This window comes from Diabrotica undecimpunctata, chromosome 2, assembly GCF_040954645.1.
Source record: "Diabrotica undecimpunctata isolate CICGRU chromosome 2, icDiaUnde3, whole genome shotgun sequence".
NCBI lineage: Eukaryota > Metazoa > Arthropoda > Insecta > Coleoptera > Chrysomelidae > Diabrotica > Diabrotica undecimpunctata.
The window spans coordinates 65,788,209-65,803,647 of record NC_092804.1 but is presented as its reverse complement, the minus strand read 5'-3'; the positions used below and the strand labels follow the sequence as shown (position 1 = coordinate 65,803,647).

General features: G+C 32.9%; 1 protein-coding gene across 1 annotated transcript in view; it reads right to left on the bottom strand.

Moving 5' to 3' along the window:
• Positions 1 to 1,258: 1,258 nt before the first annotated feature.
• Positions 1,259 to 15,439, bottom strand: part of cta (Guanine nucleotide-binding protein subunit alpha cta) — a 63,793-nt gene continuing 49,612 nt past the window's right edge. Inside the window, exon 3 of the mRNA XM_072523050.1 lies at positions 1,259 to 13,522. Coding sequence (XP_072379151.1) covers positions 13,283 to 13,522 — 240 coding nt within the window. The 3' untranslated portion in view covers positions 1,259 to 13,282. The remainder of the gene's footprint in view (positions 13,523 to 15,439) is intronic.

Sequence of the window (15,439 nt, the reverse complement as noted above, 5' to 3'; positions counted from 1 at the left end):
GAAATTGGACAAAAAACGATTTAAGGTTATTACATACCAGAAGCAGGGATTTACATATTCCTTCAAGTTCCGAAACTCTTGTTACGTAGCAGAGGTTGGGGCACTTGAGCCTGGGAAAATTTTTCGGACCGTGGGAAAAAGCGGCATCCTTTGATGTCAGTTGTGGCACGTGACAGGTGAGCGCGGGAACCTTGTGAGCGTATGTCAACTGCCAATTCGTCTTCTCGTCGGGTAGCTATCACTTCTTCTTTTCGACTATACTTTCGATAAAAAGACACTATGACTTATCATCTTTCCGTCTATCACTTCTTTTAATATACAGGGTGTAGTCAAAAAAATTCATGTTGTATAGAGGATAGTTGTGAGGTGACGATGAAAAGGATTTTAGTGAATAAAATGAAACGATGAAAAAATCAGCAGGCATTACATCATAAAGCAGTAATATTAGGGATGGGATAAGCAACATTATTAGGGATGGGGATAAGCAACATTCTTAGGGATAGGTCACTGCACTTTAGCAAAAAAATGTAATTCTTGACATAGAAAAAGCGTTTATAGTGTATTATCGATGTAAAAGCATAAGATTAATTACGAGTTGTATACTCTATTTTATCTACAACGAACAAGTAATTTATTTTTACAGTTGTTATTGTACTTCTGGTCTCCGGTAAGAATATATGTTGATCATAGACGGTTCTTCAATTGCCATCAGGCAACAATTTGCCATGATCATGTTTATAAAAACATACAGAAAAAGGTGCAGAATTGGGAAAGAACCTGTGCCTTCGGGATTTAAAAGCCAGTACGTTGGCTTGATAACTTTAAAAACCTTAATGGGATTATGCAAAATGTGGTATGAGGCAAAAGTGAGTTAGTTTTTAAAGAAGATTGTGAAGACTACAAAAATAATTAGATAATATTTTATTGGGAATAAGCCACAATTGAAGGTTAAAATAAATTTATTGACTTATTGATCGTTTATTGAGGATTTCCGAAGTGGAAATTGAAACGTCAATAAAATTATTTTAACCTTCAATTGTATCTTATTCCCAATAAAATGGTCTCTAATTTAAAATACCACAAGAAAATAGCTTCCGAACAATACAAACATAATATTTAATATTGCAGATGAAATGCGGTTGTATTGTCCAGCACAAAAAACTAGTAAAGTAGAAGCAATTTACTATTGCCTGAATTTTTTAGAGCGACATTTTTAAAATTTTTGTCACTTTGGGTAGTTTTCAATTAAATACAAGCATTAACATTCTAATAGTATATTTTCTGCTGGAAAAATATTTTACAAATATAAATACAAAATAACATCTCTTAATTATATAATTGAGGACACAATTCCATCATTTTTAAAGAATGTATTTACAATTTGTTTCATAATTTACAAATTTATAATGTAAAAATATCTCTAGGGTACAAAATATACTGGTACTTCTAGCTTGTTTTGCTTTTTACTGGTTTACATCGTAAGAATTACCACTATATTTTTATCATCACGGTCTGGAAATTAAAAACTATCTCTAAGGTATGTTTATATACTTACATTCGTTTAAATATGGTTAAAAAGAGTTACAAAAATATTACATAGTTGTATATATTACATAAAAAATCTCATCAAACTCGAGAAATCAAGCTGTGAAGAATATCTTTGGTTATTCTTTCATAAGGAAATTTTTTGTTCTCAAAAATACTTATTAATTTTGTAAAAATTGTGCTTCTAGAAAAGCGACTATACATTTTTGCTTGCAATACAAAATGAGAAATTGATTAAAATAGCTACCAGGTTGTAGACCTGGGATCAGAAAGAAAGACAAATGATATGTATTCAATATTGTTGTTTTAAGCTGTCACATAAGCAACGGTTACGGAATGAAATCAACATTGTATCAACGTAAAAAAATAATCGACGTCACATTAGGACATATAATTCCTATGTAACTATTACAATATCATAAACATTAAACATAATTTGTAAAGCGAAATACAAAATTGACCTATAATGATTTGACTTTTATTTATCTTTATGAGATTCTGGTCTATAAAGATTACATCGACACTGCCAAACAAAGCTCTACGCCAATACCGGGATAGAGAGCGTGTAAGAAGTTTTTTAAGGACAGGTAACTTAAGAACTAAGAAAGAATACTAGCTAGACTATTAGAAAATTGTCTACTGTGTCAGAGTCAATGACTGACAATAATTTTAGTTCTTACCGATATAGGAAACCCTTCCCACAAGCCAGTGGTAGAAAGGCGTGGCCTAATGGGTTGTTTAATAGCTAATATGTAAGACGTCATATTGACTCCAAGCATCAAAGGCCTCTGAGGTTTTATTATCCTTCCTTCTTCCGGCTTACCGGACCCTGCCGGGTGTAATTCTTTATTCGCTAGTTTCTTGTGGGACAAGGAGACGGTAAAGCCTATTCCAAAGATCTTTCAGGTCGCAGTGAGAAAAAATCTACAAGATTTTTATACATATTTGTTGATGAACTAAACTATGTTCATTCTTCTATGCTTTTCATTTTTTACACAGCTTCGTCGAAAAGCATTTGGGAAATCTTGCTATTGTGTGAATAGTGGTCAAATTCAATTAAAACAAAGTAACGTTCTTAAAATTAACAACGAAGTTACTATCATACTCAAAAGTCAGTTGTAACTGAAAGCAAACAATTAAACATAAACTAGGACTGCAAGAAAGTAGTGATGTAACGAATGTCATTTTTTGAACATTCGCGAATGCGAATATATGCCACCGACATTCGCGATTGCAAATGCGAATATTCATTTTTTTTTTAATTTGACAATTTTAATTGTCTCAGGCACAGCCGGCAGTTTCATTTGCGCGAGGTGTGTAGTTAGATAAGTTCAGATAAATTTAGTATTTCAGCAATTTTCAGAACAATTATACAAATCATGTACTGTATTACATTACGGTGTAGTGTACATTATATGTATCTTGTTCCGAAAATTGCTGAATTACTAAATTTATCTGAACTTATCTAACTGAAGTCGAACTGTTTATGTTTGTTTGTTTAAACTCTTTACATAAAAACACAGACTATTTTTAGTTTGTAGTTGGATCATTCTTAGCTTTTTCAAGATGACTGTCTAAAATCAAAAACTTCAAGATAATAACAGTTTCAAAGAATAATTTGTTTTTGTTTGTTTACATTGCATAATTTATTTTTTGTTTTCTAATTATATAGTTTTCTAAGCTTCTAAAATAAAGTGAGTTTTCTTAATAAAATAACTAAGAAGTAAATGGATTTTTATTTTATTAACCTAATCTTCAAATTATTTTTTTTTCTTACATTCATATTTGCAAAACATTCGCACAAATTTCGCGAATGCGAATATGCAAAAATATTGAATGCGAATATGCAAAAATATGCGAATATTCGCGAATGAAAATGCAAATGCGAATATTCGTTACATCACTACAAGAAAGCTATCCAGAACTTAAACTCCATTGTAAAAATATTATCGATTAGCTTTTTGTTTTCTCCAATCAAAAATATAACTCAGGATAAATACCATCTGAGCAGCTGGAGTCCGTCTTTATATGTACAAGTAGTGTACCCAAGAGAATGTGAGAACTACATATTGATTAACTTTAATGAAGAATGATACGCAATCCTCAGTTTAAAATATAGGAAGCAGAAATCGGAAACGGTCAGTTTGAATTTCAAGGTGGTGTAGAAACAAGGGAAACTCTTTTTAGCCTTCAGGGACTATATAAAAATGCCACAATCAGCAAAAATATATTTTTCTCTGTTTCGCTGCTTTAGAAAAGACTTTTGGCAGAGACTAATACCCAAAGAATCCTTACTCGATGTCGGTGTAGATGATAAATATTTACTGTTAATAAAAATGTATACTGGCAATAGAGGTGAAAATTAGAATTCGTAGACAAACATCCAGTTGTATAAATATCCATCAAGGAGCCAGACAGGGCTGCGTGCTGTCACCTATGTTTTTGTATTTATTTATTTTCTATTAAAAAAACTCCAAAATCTATTCACATCCAAGAAAAAGATTTAGGCAATATCCAGCAAGTTGGCGTTGTAATAATTACGACAATCAAAGAGATCCAATAGATCAAAGATTAGTTTTACCTGATATTGAATATAAAGAAATTTATCGCAAGTGCATAGCAGATTTTTGTTATGGAAGAGAGCCACTTGTTCGAGAATGAGAGCCGCTCACAACGGATATTGAAAACGTTTACTGCGGTGATAGTTGGGACTTTTGTAATGAGTTCTATTATCTACATAATCATCCTGACAGTAAAGTCAAAGGTCAAAAATTTAATATGTAGTTTGTAAAGAATATTGGACTAACAAGGACTTTTATCGATTTTGTTTTGGTGTTTTTATTGTTTATGATGATGTTCTTCATTTTAATGATGAACGACATATTCATTGTCACCTCTGTCGTTTTAATTGTATGAATTATTATGAGTGTCCATTGATGTATCTCAACAGATGGACACTTGTATCACCATATTGTAAATTAGATCCTAATCGTCAAATTATAGATTTAGTTTTTGAAAAGTTTCAACTGTCTACATCGATTCCTATTAGATTATAGAGACGAAATATTTCAACGAGAAAGAGATCACCAATACGAAACAATCATCCTTTAACAGAAATCAATTTAGAAATGCCACAATCGTCTGTAACTATGAATGGTGGATCCATATCTAATATTTATTTTTTTTATAGATTTTAAAAAATTTCAACTATCCAAATTATCATGAGTACTATGACTAGTCCACTTCCATCTGGGACTGAATCAGGACTCACTACCTATTTTGTGAAATTAATCTGGTCACTTCTATTGACACAATTCGAGTTAATCTTTCCGGAAGCAGTACAAGAAGCTATTCAATCGGAGAATATCCATTTGAAGAGACAGTGTCTGACATTGATGAAATTGTGGAAGAATTAAAGCACAATTTGGATACCACTATTAACCGGTCAGAGATCGATGATTACCTTCGATAAATTCGAAGTGCTATTAAAGGAAACCGACTTATTCACGATGTTATCCCAGACATTACTCTCGACAGAGCAACAGAATATCTTAAAAAATGTCTGGAAAAAAATATCATAACAAGGCGGTTTCTTTTGTTTTAGCTTCCACTCCGATCATGCCCACGTCGTCCACGATTGTATCCTCCCTCAAACCCTTCTTTATTTACTTCTTGGGTTACCCTCTCTCCAGAGACCTTAGACGACACGTTCTGCCGAGCCGTTCAACCCCCACCTAAAAAGCGTCAAAAATGAGCAGAATGGACCTTAGCGCTTTTAATCGTTTTCCATAAGAAATAACATTGGGTGCCTCCACCACTTGAAAAATTAAAAAGAATAGCCGATAACAGAAAAGAGTTTACTGTTGTGTTTGTAATTGCAACCTTCATAAGTGGAGAAAGCATATGAAGAATATTCAAGCTATTTTTATTTTAATAAATTTCTTTGCCAGAGAATTATGTTGCAGCTATTTAGACTACTGTTTTTTTTTTTGGTTATTTCTACAGATTTGATCTTATTCGTTCCCCTTATTACAAATTTTATAGAGAAGAAAATACATATAGACTATTTTCTAGAAGGCAAAAACATTTATAAATTTTTAAAAACGTTTTCAAAAGCGAGATTTTGGTTTATCTCGTTAGGCGTTTGAAACATCTCAAATGTTTAAAGTATAGTAAAATGCATTCTCATGTCAATGTTATCACATTTTATGTAATTTCTTGAATAAGAATTGTGCGATTATTTACTGTTTTCCTGTAGAAACAGACGTTAACAATTTATCTTTCTCTCATAACAGTATCAATAATTAAAAACAAATAAAAATTCCAAGATAAGAGATTATGCAAGTTGTTTGCTAATAAATTAAAGCACAGATTGAACATAAATAAAATAATTAAATACCACACAATATAAAAAAATTATAAATTTTAAGATAAAGCAAACTCTTTGATGTTTCCGATGTGAGTAAAGTGTGTTCATTGAGATCTGCATGTGGGCACCTAAAATAATTAAGTTTTAAACTAAGTTAGATACAAATGAAATTTAACTGTACATTCGTTTAAATCTCAATACTTGTTTATATACGCCAAATAGGAAGTTTTGTGCGTTTAATGGACTCTTAAAAGTACACAGTTAAAAAGGGAATAAAACTGGTTTACAACTTAGATGCCACTATAGTCTGCAAAATAATTACACAGAATAAAAAATCAACTACATGAAATAATTTCATAGCTTTACCAAAATATATAATTTAGGTATAACATAAATATATTAGCAAACATTTATATTTTTGTTATATTATAGATCCGTCCGCGTAGAAATAATTTCTGATTTAATCCCGCTATAATTATTAAACTTCATGTCGATGAGTCATTAAAACAAAGACTAAGTCATAAAGTACATGCTTTTTGCAGAACGAGATTACAACGCCTGATCAAATTTTGACAAGCCTTGAATAAGACACGGACTATTCGAAAATCTCTAGAATGACATTATGGAAATTTTTGAAAGAAATGGGTTAAAAGTATAAAGAATTTAATAGGAAAATCTCTTTTAATGGGTAAACAGTAAATAATTTTTAGAAGAAACTATTGATGACGGATTAAAGAATAAAAAAGACTTAATACTGTGTATACTGGAAGTTTTGTGAAAGGTGGATTCCTAACTTTTATTTTAAAACATATCGCTAACTATTACACATGGGGATGTTGTTGAGGAATGGTTTGTTTAAATGTGAGATCTGATTCCAAAAGGAGCTATTATTGTTATTGACAATGCAAGTTATCACCCAAGGTTACAAAAAGCATCGCCAAAAAGTAGTTGGTGTAAAGCAGAACTCTTGCGGTGGCTTATTACCAAATATAGAAATATACCAAAAGATTTTCTAAGCTATAAAATACTGCTGAGAGATATAAGGATACACTAAAAACAGTTTTACATGAAACAGCGGCTTCGCATATTATATACTTTAGCTTTCCGTTACCATTATAAACTTCAATAAAATTTAGTTGGACTCAAGTAAATGAGAAAATAGACAACTCTTTTAAATAGCCATAAGTTACGAGAGTAAGGATAATCGAAAGAACTGTATTAAGTATGTAATGAAAGAAGTAATTGAAGCTGTTATTTATTAACCAAACAGGTATTTTATTTTATTACATTTACCAGATTAAAATGTGGTAAATGTAATACTAAACTAGTAAACCGAGATATCTTTACTTCGATTCTGTTAATTTTCATGAAAACATGGCGGGAAGTAAACAAACCGTAAAAGTCCTATGCGAATTTTGTAAAAAAAGCAGTAAAGGCTGTAGTTAAATGTTTAAACTGTGAAAAGTTGTATCATAACGGTTGTGTAACTAAGTTATCAAAAAAGTGTTGTAATAATCAAAATCTAAAAAGAGGAAAAAAGTTATTAATGAAGAAACATGTGAATACCCAGACGCCATTAATTTCGATACTAGAGACAATGAAATCCAACCATTGTGGGATTTGGTTGTGAAGATAAAAAGCACAAATAAAGTACTCGAAGAGAACTCATACCTTTTAAAAGAAAAATCACAAGATATGACAACAAATCAGCTCAACCGAAGGTGGTACCCGAGCAAGTTAGAGGATATGAGTAGTTTGTAACGATGCTCTGATCGTTTAACAGTTCGAACCGTGGGAGTGTCAATATTTGCGCATCCACTTCTACAACGTGACGGCGAAGTGGGAGTCCGAACGGCTATTTAAGGCGTGTGAATAGCGGAATTAGACAGTCTTCTGTAGACATAGAGAGTTCCGTATTGAGGATCGTACTCTGTCCCTAACCAAGCGGAACCCATCGGTGTTGCGTATTGAGCATTACCGCGGATCTGCACAGAACCAACCGGGACAGAGAGATTTCCGTATTGAGGATCATATTCTGTCCTTAGCCAAGCGGAACCCGTCGGCATTGTGTATTGAACATTGCCATGGGTCTTCACAGCTAAATATTTTGTTTTGCGAGCATATTCGGAGCTTTCGCTGAATTGAAGCGAAAGCGAGTATAAATCTGCGCGCGATCGATTTCCCCCATTTCGTTTCTTATTAGTAGTACTAATTAATTTCTTTTCTTTTATAGACGTTCGCCGAGGACTTCGTTCATCACGGGATCCAGTAGAATTCGTTTTAGTTTTATTCATTGTATAAGTATACAACGTAGAATTCCTTTTATTTTTAGTTATTGTAGATATACTAAATTAATAGATTTATTTTTACTTCAAACCTGTGTTTTACTGAGTCTGTCGCCCCGAAAGAGCTACCCATCACAAGTTTAACTGCTAGTAGGCTAAATAACACATAATCATGGTACATCAAAATCCCAACACCGTCTGTTAAAACGTCTCCCATGAAACATGTAAAAATAAACAAAAATGGACACTCGAAAGAATGTAATGAGAATCTTAGTACAAATATTATTCAAATACAGCAAGTTAGAGCTGTAGTTCATGAAGCAGAAACTGTTCAGAACATAGTCGTATCACAAAACTTGGAATCAGTAGATGAAGAGGCAGGACAAAGCAGAGACGGCAATTTGTTAGTGAAACAAGAAACAGCAATGTGTCCTTACATAGAACCAGATTAACACCAGACGCTCTTATCAAGATATGTAGAATCAATGATAAAACAACCTTTTCCAGAAGCAAAATGTGAAAACCATAAATCAAAACATCTAGATGATTACGCATCCTTTAAGATCACTATTGACCAATCAAATTTCAGGAGGGATTGGCAAAGAGACATCTGGTCCAGTGCATAATCGATTTTTAAGTTTTTTTGTCAGCAAAAGGATGCCACTACCGACGAATGAAACTGTAGATCCTTCAAATTGCGAAATCAGGAAAACTCAGTTAGTTAAGGTTAGTATTAGTACAAAAAACGTATTGCGGTATGTATAAGCGAACATTGGAAATCTAAAGTACAACTTGAGAACTATCAGGTGGCTATAGCTAGGGTTTCTGAGTGTTCTTCTGCAGAAGTAATTTTGAGTAGTAAGAAAGTATTAATTTTGTGTGTGTATCATCTTTGAGGATCTTCTGTGCAGCAATTTATGGATGCTTTTGAACAATTGCTTTGATATACTTTTAATAAGAATTGTCTTATTTTTATTGCGGGTGATTTTAATATAAATTTGAGTATTGAAAACAACAATAAAACAAATTTTCTTTCAATGCTAAATACTTTTAATATAGTTACTCCAATTTTGGATTATACACGCATATTCGGAACCTCTAGACCATGTATTGACAACATTTTAACAAACTGTGAGTTTTTTTAGGCTGAAGTATTAGCCGCGCAGATATTTGATCACTCAGCACAAAAGTTAATCTTTCAGGTCTCTGACAACCATAATGTAGGTAATCAGAATAGGGGTTATTAATCAACAAAATAAACGGACACTGGTGGGAACAAATATTCGATACACCTGAAGACGTAAACAATGAGAAATGTTTATGCAAATACTAGTTTGTATCTTAATTGTGGCTTTCAAGAAAAAAGGTGATATCTAGTAGAAGAAAGGTAACATATCATGACAGCATAGTACTAGAACAGTAATTGTGAACAGTGAACAACGCCTTGACTTTTTATTAGTGCTTAGCAGGTTAGATATTAAATATGTGGAACAGTACTAGCAAACACAAACGAAATTTATAATAAGATGTTTGTCGTATCACGGAAGTTGAAGATATCGAATTCAAAACGGTGAAAATATATCACAATGTTTATGGCAAATAGTCAGAGAAATTAGAGGTACTAATCAAAGGACAAATAGTTTAAAAATATCTGGATTTTCTGCAAACCCAAGTAATAATTTAAATAAATTCATTCTCGAAGTATCCTCAAAATTGTTGCGTGATACACCAACTATAAGGTTTAGAAGCAACATAATACTAAATATCAACACTATTTATCAACACCACTAACCATCAATGGGGTAATTTTTTTTAATACAAAAGTTGAAAACTAATCATAGTTCAGGATAATATGATGAAATATCAAATAGCTTAACTATGAGCTAGCAACACCAATGTGTCATTTGATTAATAACACATTCTCAACAGGTGTATTTCTTGGTGCATTAAGAAGGGTGGTCCTGAACAAAACAATAGTATGCGCTACGAGTTTTTCTTTATTTCACAACAATGAAAAGATCTTTTCAACACAAGAACTGTTATGAATAGTATGGAATTTTATTTAAAATTTTGTGATCGACTCTGGAAATTTTTTGGATATTTAGTGATGATTTATTATTCTGTGTAATTTTTTACAGACTTTAAATTGTTTAAGATCTTCCGTTACACACTGTAACTATATACTTATTATAGTTACTTTCCATTGTGAACTGTGCTATTTAGTTCTGAGAGTATATGGCTGTTATAATTTTGTTAATGAATGTTTCTAAAATTCAACAGGTTTCTTATCATCATAGAACAGTGTCAAAGGGAGTCTGTGTATATTTAAATAATTACACTGCAAAAATCATTGATTTTAGGTGCTTCAGAAGTCAATTTTCAAAAGAACATTATAAATCGTACCTGATTGTTTCAAAAGAATGTAATAAGTCTCTGATAAGTTAGTAATAATTTGTTGTTATTGGGGGGTTCGAATTAAAACACTTATCACTTTTGCCATCCTCCCCGATAAAAAGTTTTGGGTATTTTGTTTATATGTTTAAAGCAACAATAAAGGACATAGCAAACATTTTCTACAAAAGATACAAATATACCCTATGAGTATTAATAAACATGTGCCTCTTCTCTCAACTTGAACATCATTATTATGATAGCTCATAAATACAGTAAAACCCCGATTATTCGTGCTCCACGGGACCGGACGTGGCACGGATAATCCGGAAATTTATTTTTCATATATGTACATACATACATACATACACACATATGTACCGACCATAAAAACATAGAAGTATGAATACATAAACATAAAAAATACTCATAAGTTCAAATTAACTTTTAAATTTCATAAAAAACTAATTTTTACTTAAACTTTCAACACTAAATAAAAAAATAAAAACTACATGGGTATGTAGATTAACTTGCATTTACATAAAGCGGTTATATATTTTAGGTACCTATGGTCTTGAAAAAAAAAATTGGTCACTTTTCCTATATAATTTTTTTAATCTTCTGACGTGTTCTGCTCTCAATCCGTAACGGATGGAGAGTTTTGATCATTAAGGCCAGGGCTCGAATTGGACTGTGGCGCCATAGGATGGCTAGATGACATGTTCTGAACAAGTTCAAAATGTCGACAAGGTCGGAAGATTCCCGTTGCTCAAAATAGTCTAATAGAACTTTGGCAGCTTCCTCCGCCTCCTGGTCTCAGCCTCTTTTGATTGCTACTGTCCCATAATTTTCTCCGTCTTGACTCTCATTGTCGGATGAACCAGATTGTGACGTCCCGAGCTGATTCAAAACTAGTTCGGAAATATCGTCGTTGCTGAGGAGCTGGTGACCTGTCTCATCTTTGCCACACCGTGTCCACATCTCAACCTCGGTTTCATAAATTACTGTAAACTCATCGGCGTTGCGCACTAATCCAGTTAGTTTAGCTATGGCAGTTTCTTTATCATCATAGTCCATGATGCTTTCATCTTCCTCTAGTGCCATTATTGTGTAACAAGCTTTTTTGAACGTCTTCTTACAATGATTTCCAACATCAGATCAACTTCCTCCAAGAAACTTATCATAAATTCCCTTTCTTCTAAAGACGTTTTATTGACTCAATAAAATTCGGATCTATTGGTTCAGCAATTAACATTGATCGAAAAAAAAACAAAGAAATTTCCATCATCAAATCTGATGTCACAAGTTTTGCAAAATAGCGAGGGTTTTTGACTTTCCAATCACAGTCAGCTTCATTCTATTGCTGCTAGACGCATTGGCATTGGTACAACACAACATTTATCCGGTCTTTACTTTTTTATATCCCGGTGCACCCATCTCATTACTTGCAGCTAAGGTTTTTGTAGATATTACTCACCAGTATAACCCTGCTTCGTCAGCATTATAAGTTTGAGAGAGTTGTAGATTATTTTCTGTAATTGTCACCAGTTCATAACAAACTTCCATCATTGCTTCTCCGTCGGCACTTTTTTCTCACGAATGTAGAATCTCACGTTTTGTTTTTTGAATCGATGTAACCAACTGCTGAGTGCATTGAAAGGTTCTTTGATTTTCAAGTGTTCGTGAAAAATCTCAGCTTGCTTACAAAGTGCTTCATCGGGTTGTTGAAAAGTCAATTCCTTCAATGATTTTCGTGCAGATCTGTTTTTAAAAGATTCAGGTTGAGAATTTTGTAGTTTCACTTAAGTTTTTATTGATATCGCCTTTTGTTTACTTGCCAACTTCATAGATTCGTAATAATGATGACGTGACATGTTTACCCTGTTCAATTCTGTTTAAAAACTTTGGTTTTTGTTCAATCGTTAAAATATTTGTCTTGTTTCACTGGTTGCTGCCGTTTTGAAAACAAATACACGTTTTAAGAATATATCAGAGTAGGAACTCTTCTCTAGCGGGCACCTAAATCCCACTCATTCAGCGTAACACGCAGGGCAGATGATAAGCGAGGGATTCCCCGAGTACTGGCGGTATCGATATTGCATTGTGCGATTCCCCCACGGCGTATAGAAAGTTTCTGTCGATTACGGTGACGTTATTTCGATAAAACCTCAAAAATGCGATTTGAATAGTGAAAAATCACAGCACGGATAATCCGCAACCCGGATAACCCATGCACAGATAATCTGGGTTCTACTGTAATATGGAAATAAAATAATTCTGTATGAACAAATGGTTTTGTAAACATTAGAAAAAATATGAGTTTTTAAACCCATTTATGTAAGAAAAAGACAAGATGTAAATTGGATCGGGCATAAAAAGAACTATATGCCTTAAAAAGCTGAGCCAGTAGATTGCAAAACTAATAGAATCGGTGTTGTGTGTTGCAGCTTAACAAATTTTCTTTCAGCGGGTTAAGTATTGCTTTCCCCAATATCAGAGATGACATAATTTGTATGGTATCATATTACATTATTGCAAAAGTTAAGAAAATTGTATGGTAATAACATATAATAATTCTTTCGATATAGATACAACAGACCCCCTTTCATAAAATCGAGTCAGTCTTAATCAACTTTATGTTGTGTTAAACACAGCCTGGTGAACATAAATACATTTCTCGTTTATCTAAATCTCACTGCAGCATCAAAATCTCCAAATTCCTATGTAAGATAGCGTCTTTGACTGAATTGAAGACGACTTTGATGTTCTCTGTGTCCACTGCGGTAGTAAAGTGGTGATAGAGGAGTTTTTTCGGGTCCTTTTTGATGCCAGTGAACATAGTAAGGATGAAATCCTGAACGTCCTGCATTGAATGTGAGTTTCCCTTAAACTGGGGAAAATACCAGCGAATGTCTGTTTCTGGATTGGCTACCTAAAAAATAATATACATATATAATTATAAATAAATTTTATTTTTTAAAGACTTTTCATCTAGAGGCTAAAAGATATTTGTCTAATTATATACTATTATTACCATACGATACTGTAAAATTTAGATATAATGAGGAAACAGCTTTAAAACAGTTCAGGAAATAAGTGATTCGTCCAAGATAGGCAATCAGGATTATAATAGTGTTTTCGCAATCGCCACGGAACAATAAAATTGTAGAGGCAGACAGTTTCAGGTGTGGGTGTCTATATTATTATTTTGCAAAGTATTTAGTATTTATTTTGCTTTAATATTTTTATTACTGCATTATTATATGATCTTATTTACTTTAAAAGGTTACAGTAGGTATATTATTTTTCTTCTATTCAGTAAATTCTCATTTTCAAACTGGCTAACACATGGTAAGCTGATTTTAAGTTCAAAAAATACACTTGTTAATTGTCTCGAAAGCAAACAAAAATGTTTAGAATATCAAATTTCTGCGTAATCGTATACGCAATTTGGTATCAAGGCTGGGCGACCGTTTTAAAACTCTGATTAATTAGGGTACGCTTCCTGTAGCTGTACTAGAGTACGGCCACCCCTGAGAATTTTTAGTTACGTATTTTTATTCCTAAACACACTGACAAACACAGATCGAAACGAGACATCGGACTGTAAGCATATCCAGTTTATCGCAGACGCCGACGTCGATTTTCTACTCACCAAGGCGCTCAGCTACTATTTTTCTACCCTAGCTAGAATTAATACACCATATTCAAACGCTAACTGCTTTTCTTTAAACATAGAACATGAATGAGTTACGCCAGGTAGTTTCGTTATTTTAAATTAAATATTAAACCAGCCAACTCAAGTTTTACAAAAACAGTGACTATTATACTTATTGTATTATAATTAAACTTTAATTGGACAAATCTTTAGATTTTCGAAATCTATAATCTAAGGGCAAATCGTTAGTTACTATCAACTTCATAGAAATCACTAACGCTATGTTTAAAGTTAATTAGTAAAAATAAGAGTGAAAACAATGGGGCGGGATTATAAGGTAGACATACAGGCACTTTCAGTTAGTATTTTGATTAGTAAGAATTCATTAATTCTTGAGAATTAGTTTTATATTATAATATGAAGTATTAGTTCCTTCGGCTAATTCTCAACGGTAAAATCTAAGGAAAGAAATGGATAGGACGGAAGAAACTCTCTTGGTTGAGGAATTTGCGGCAGTGGACAGGTTTGACAGCGGACCAATTGCTACACGTAGCGCAAGACCGAGATCAGTATAAAAATATTATAAGCATGGTAGTCGCCGACGTTCCGTAGGGATATGGCACTCTAAGAAGAAGATGAAGTATTTAGTTGTGGTTATATATAAAAAATGCAGTGTGGTTCAGTTTCTAGATAGTTAGATAGATTCAATAAGGTGTCATTTGGCCTATTCCATAGCGGCCTTTTCAGATATATTGTTGTCCCCTAATCCTAGATTACATTCTCTAGCCTGAGCCTTTTAAAAAGGTATAATAGTTTCGAGACGGATCCTTATGTGTAGCTCTTTGCCGGTGGCTTTTCTTGGCCTAATGTAAAGAAACGCACATGTGCCAGGCTGTCGCATTGACACAAAATGTGCTCCGCTGTTTCTTTCTCTAGGTGACAGAATCTGCATAGATCATTAGACCAACCCCATGAGCTTCCTGCCTATTCAGCTTACAGTGCCCTGTTAACAGACTATAGCTTTGACTGTTTTCCTGTGTTTGCTAATTAGGTCTCTTGTAAATTTTAGGGGAAAAAGTAAATTTAAATATATAAACTTTAAATAACACACAAATTATACAAAAATAAATGATAAAGGATATTATCAAGTAGTTTAAAAATACAGTGTAATGTATTATTTTTCTAATAATA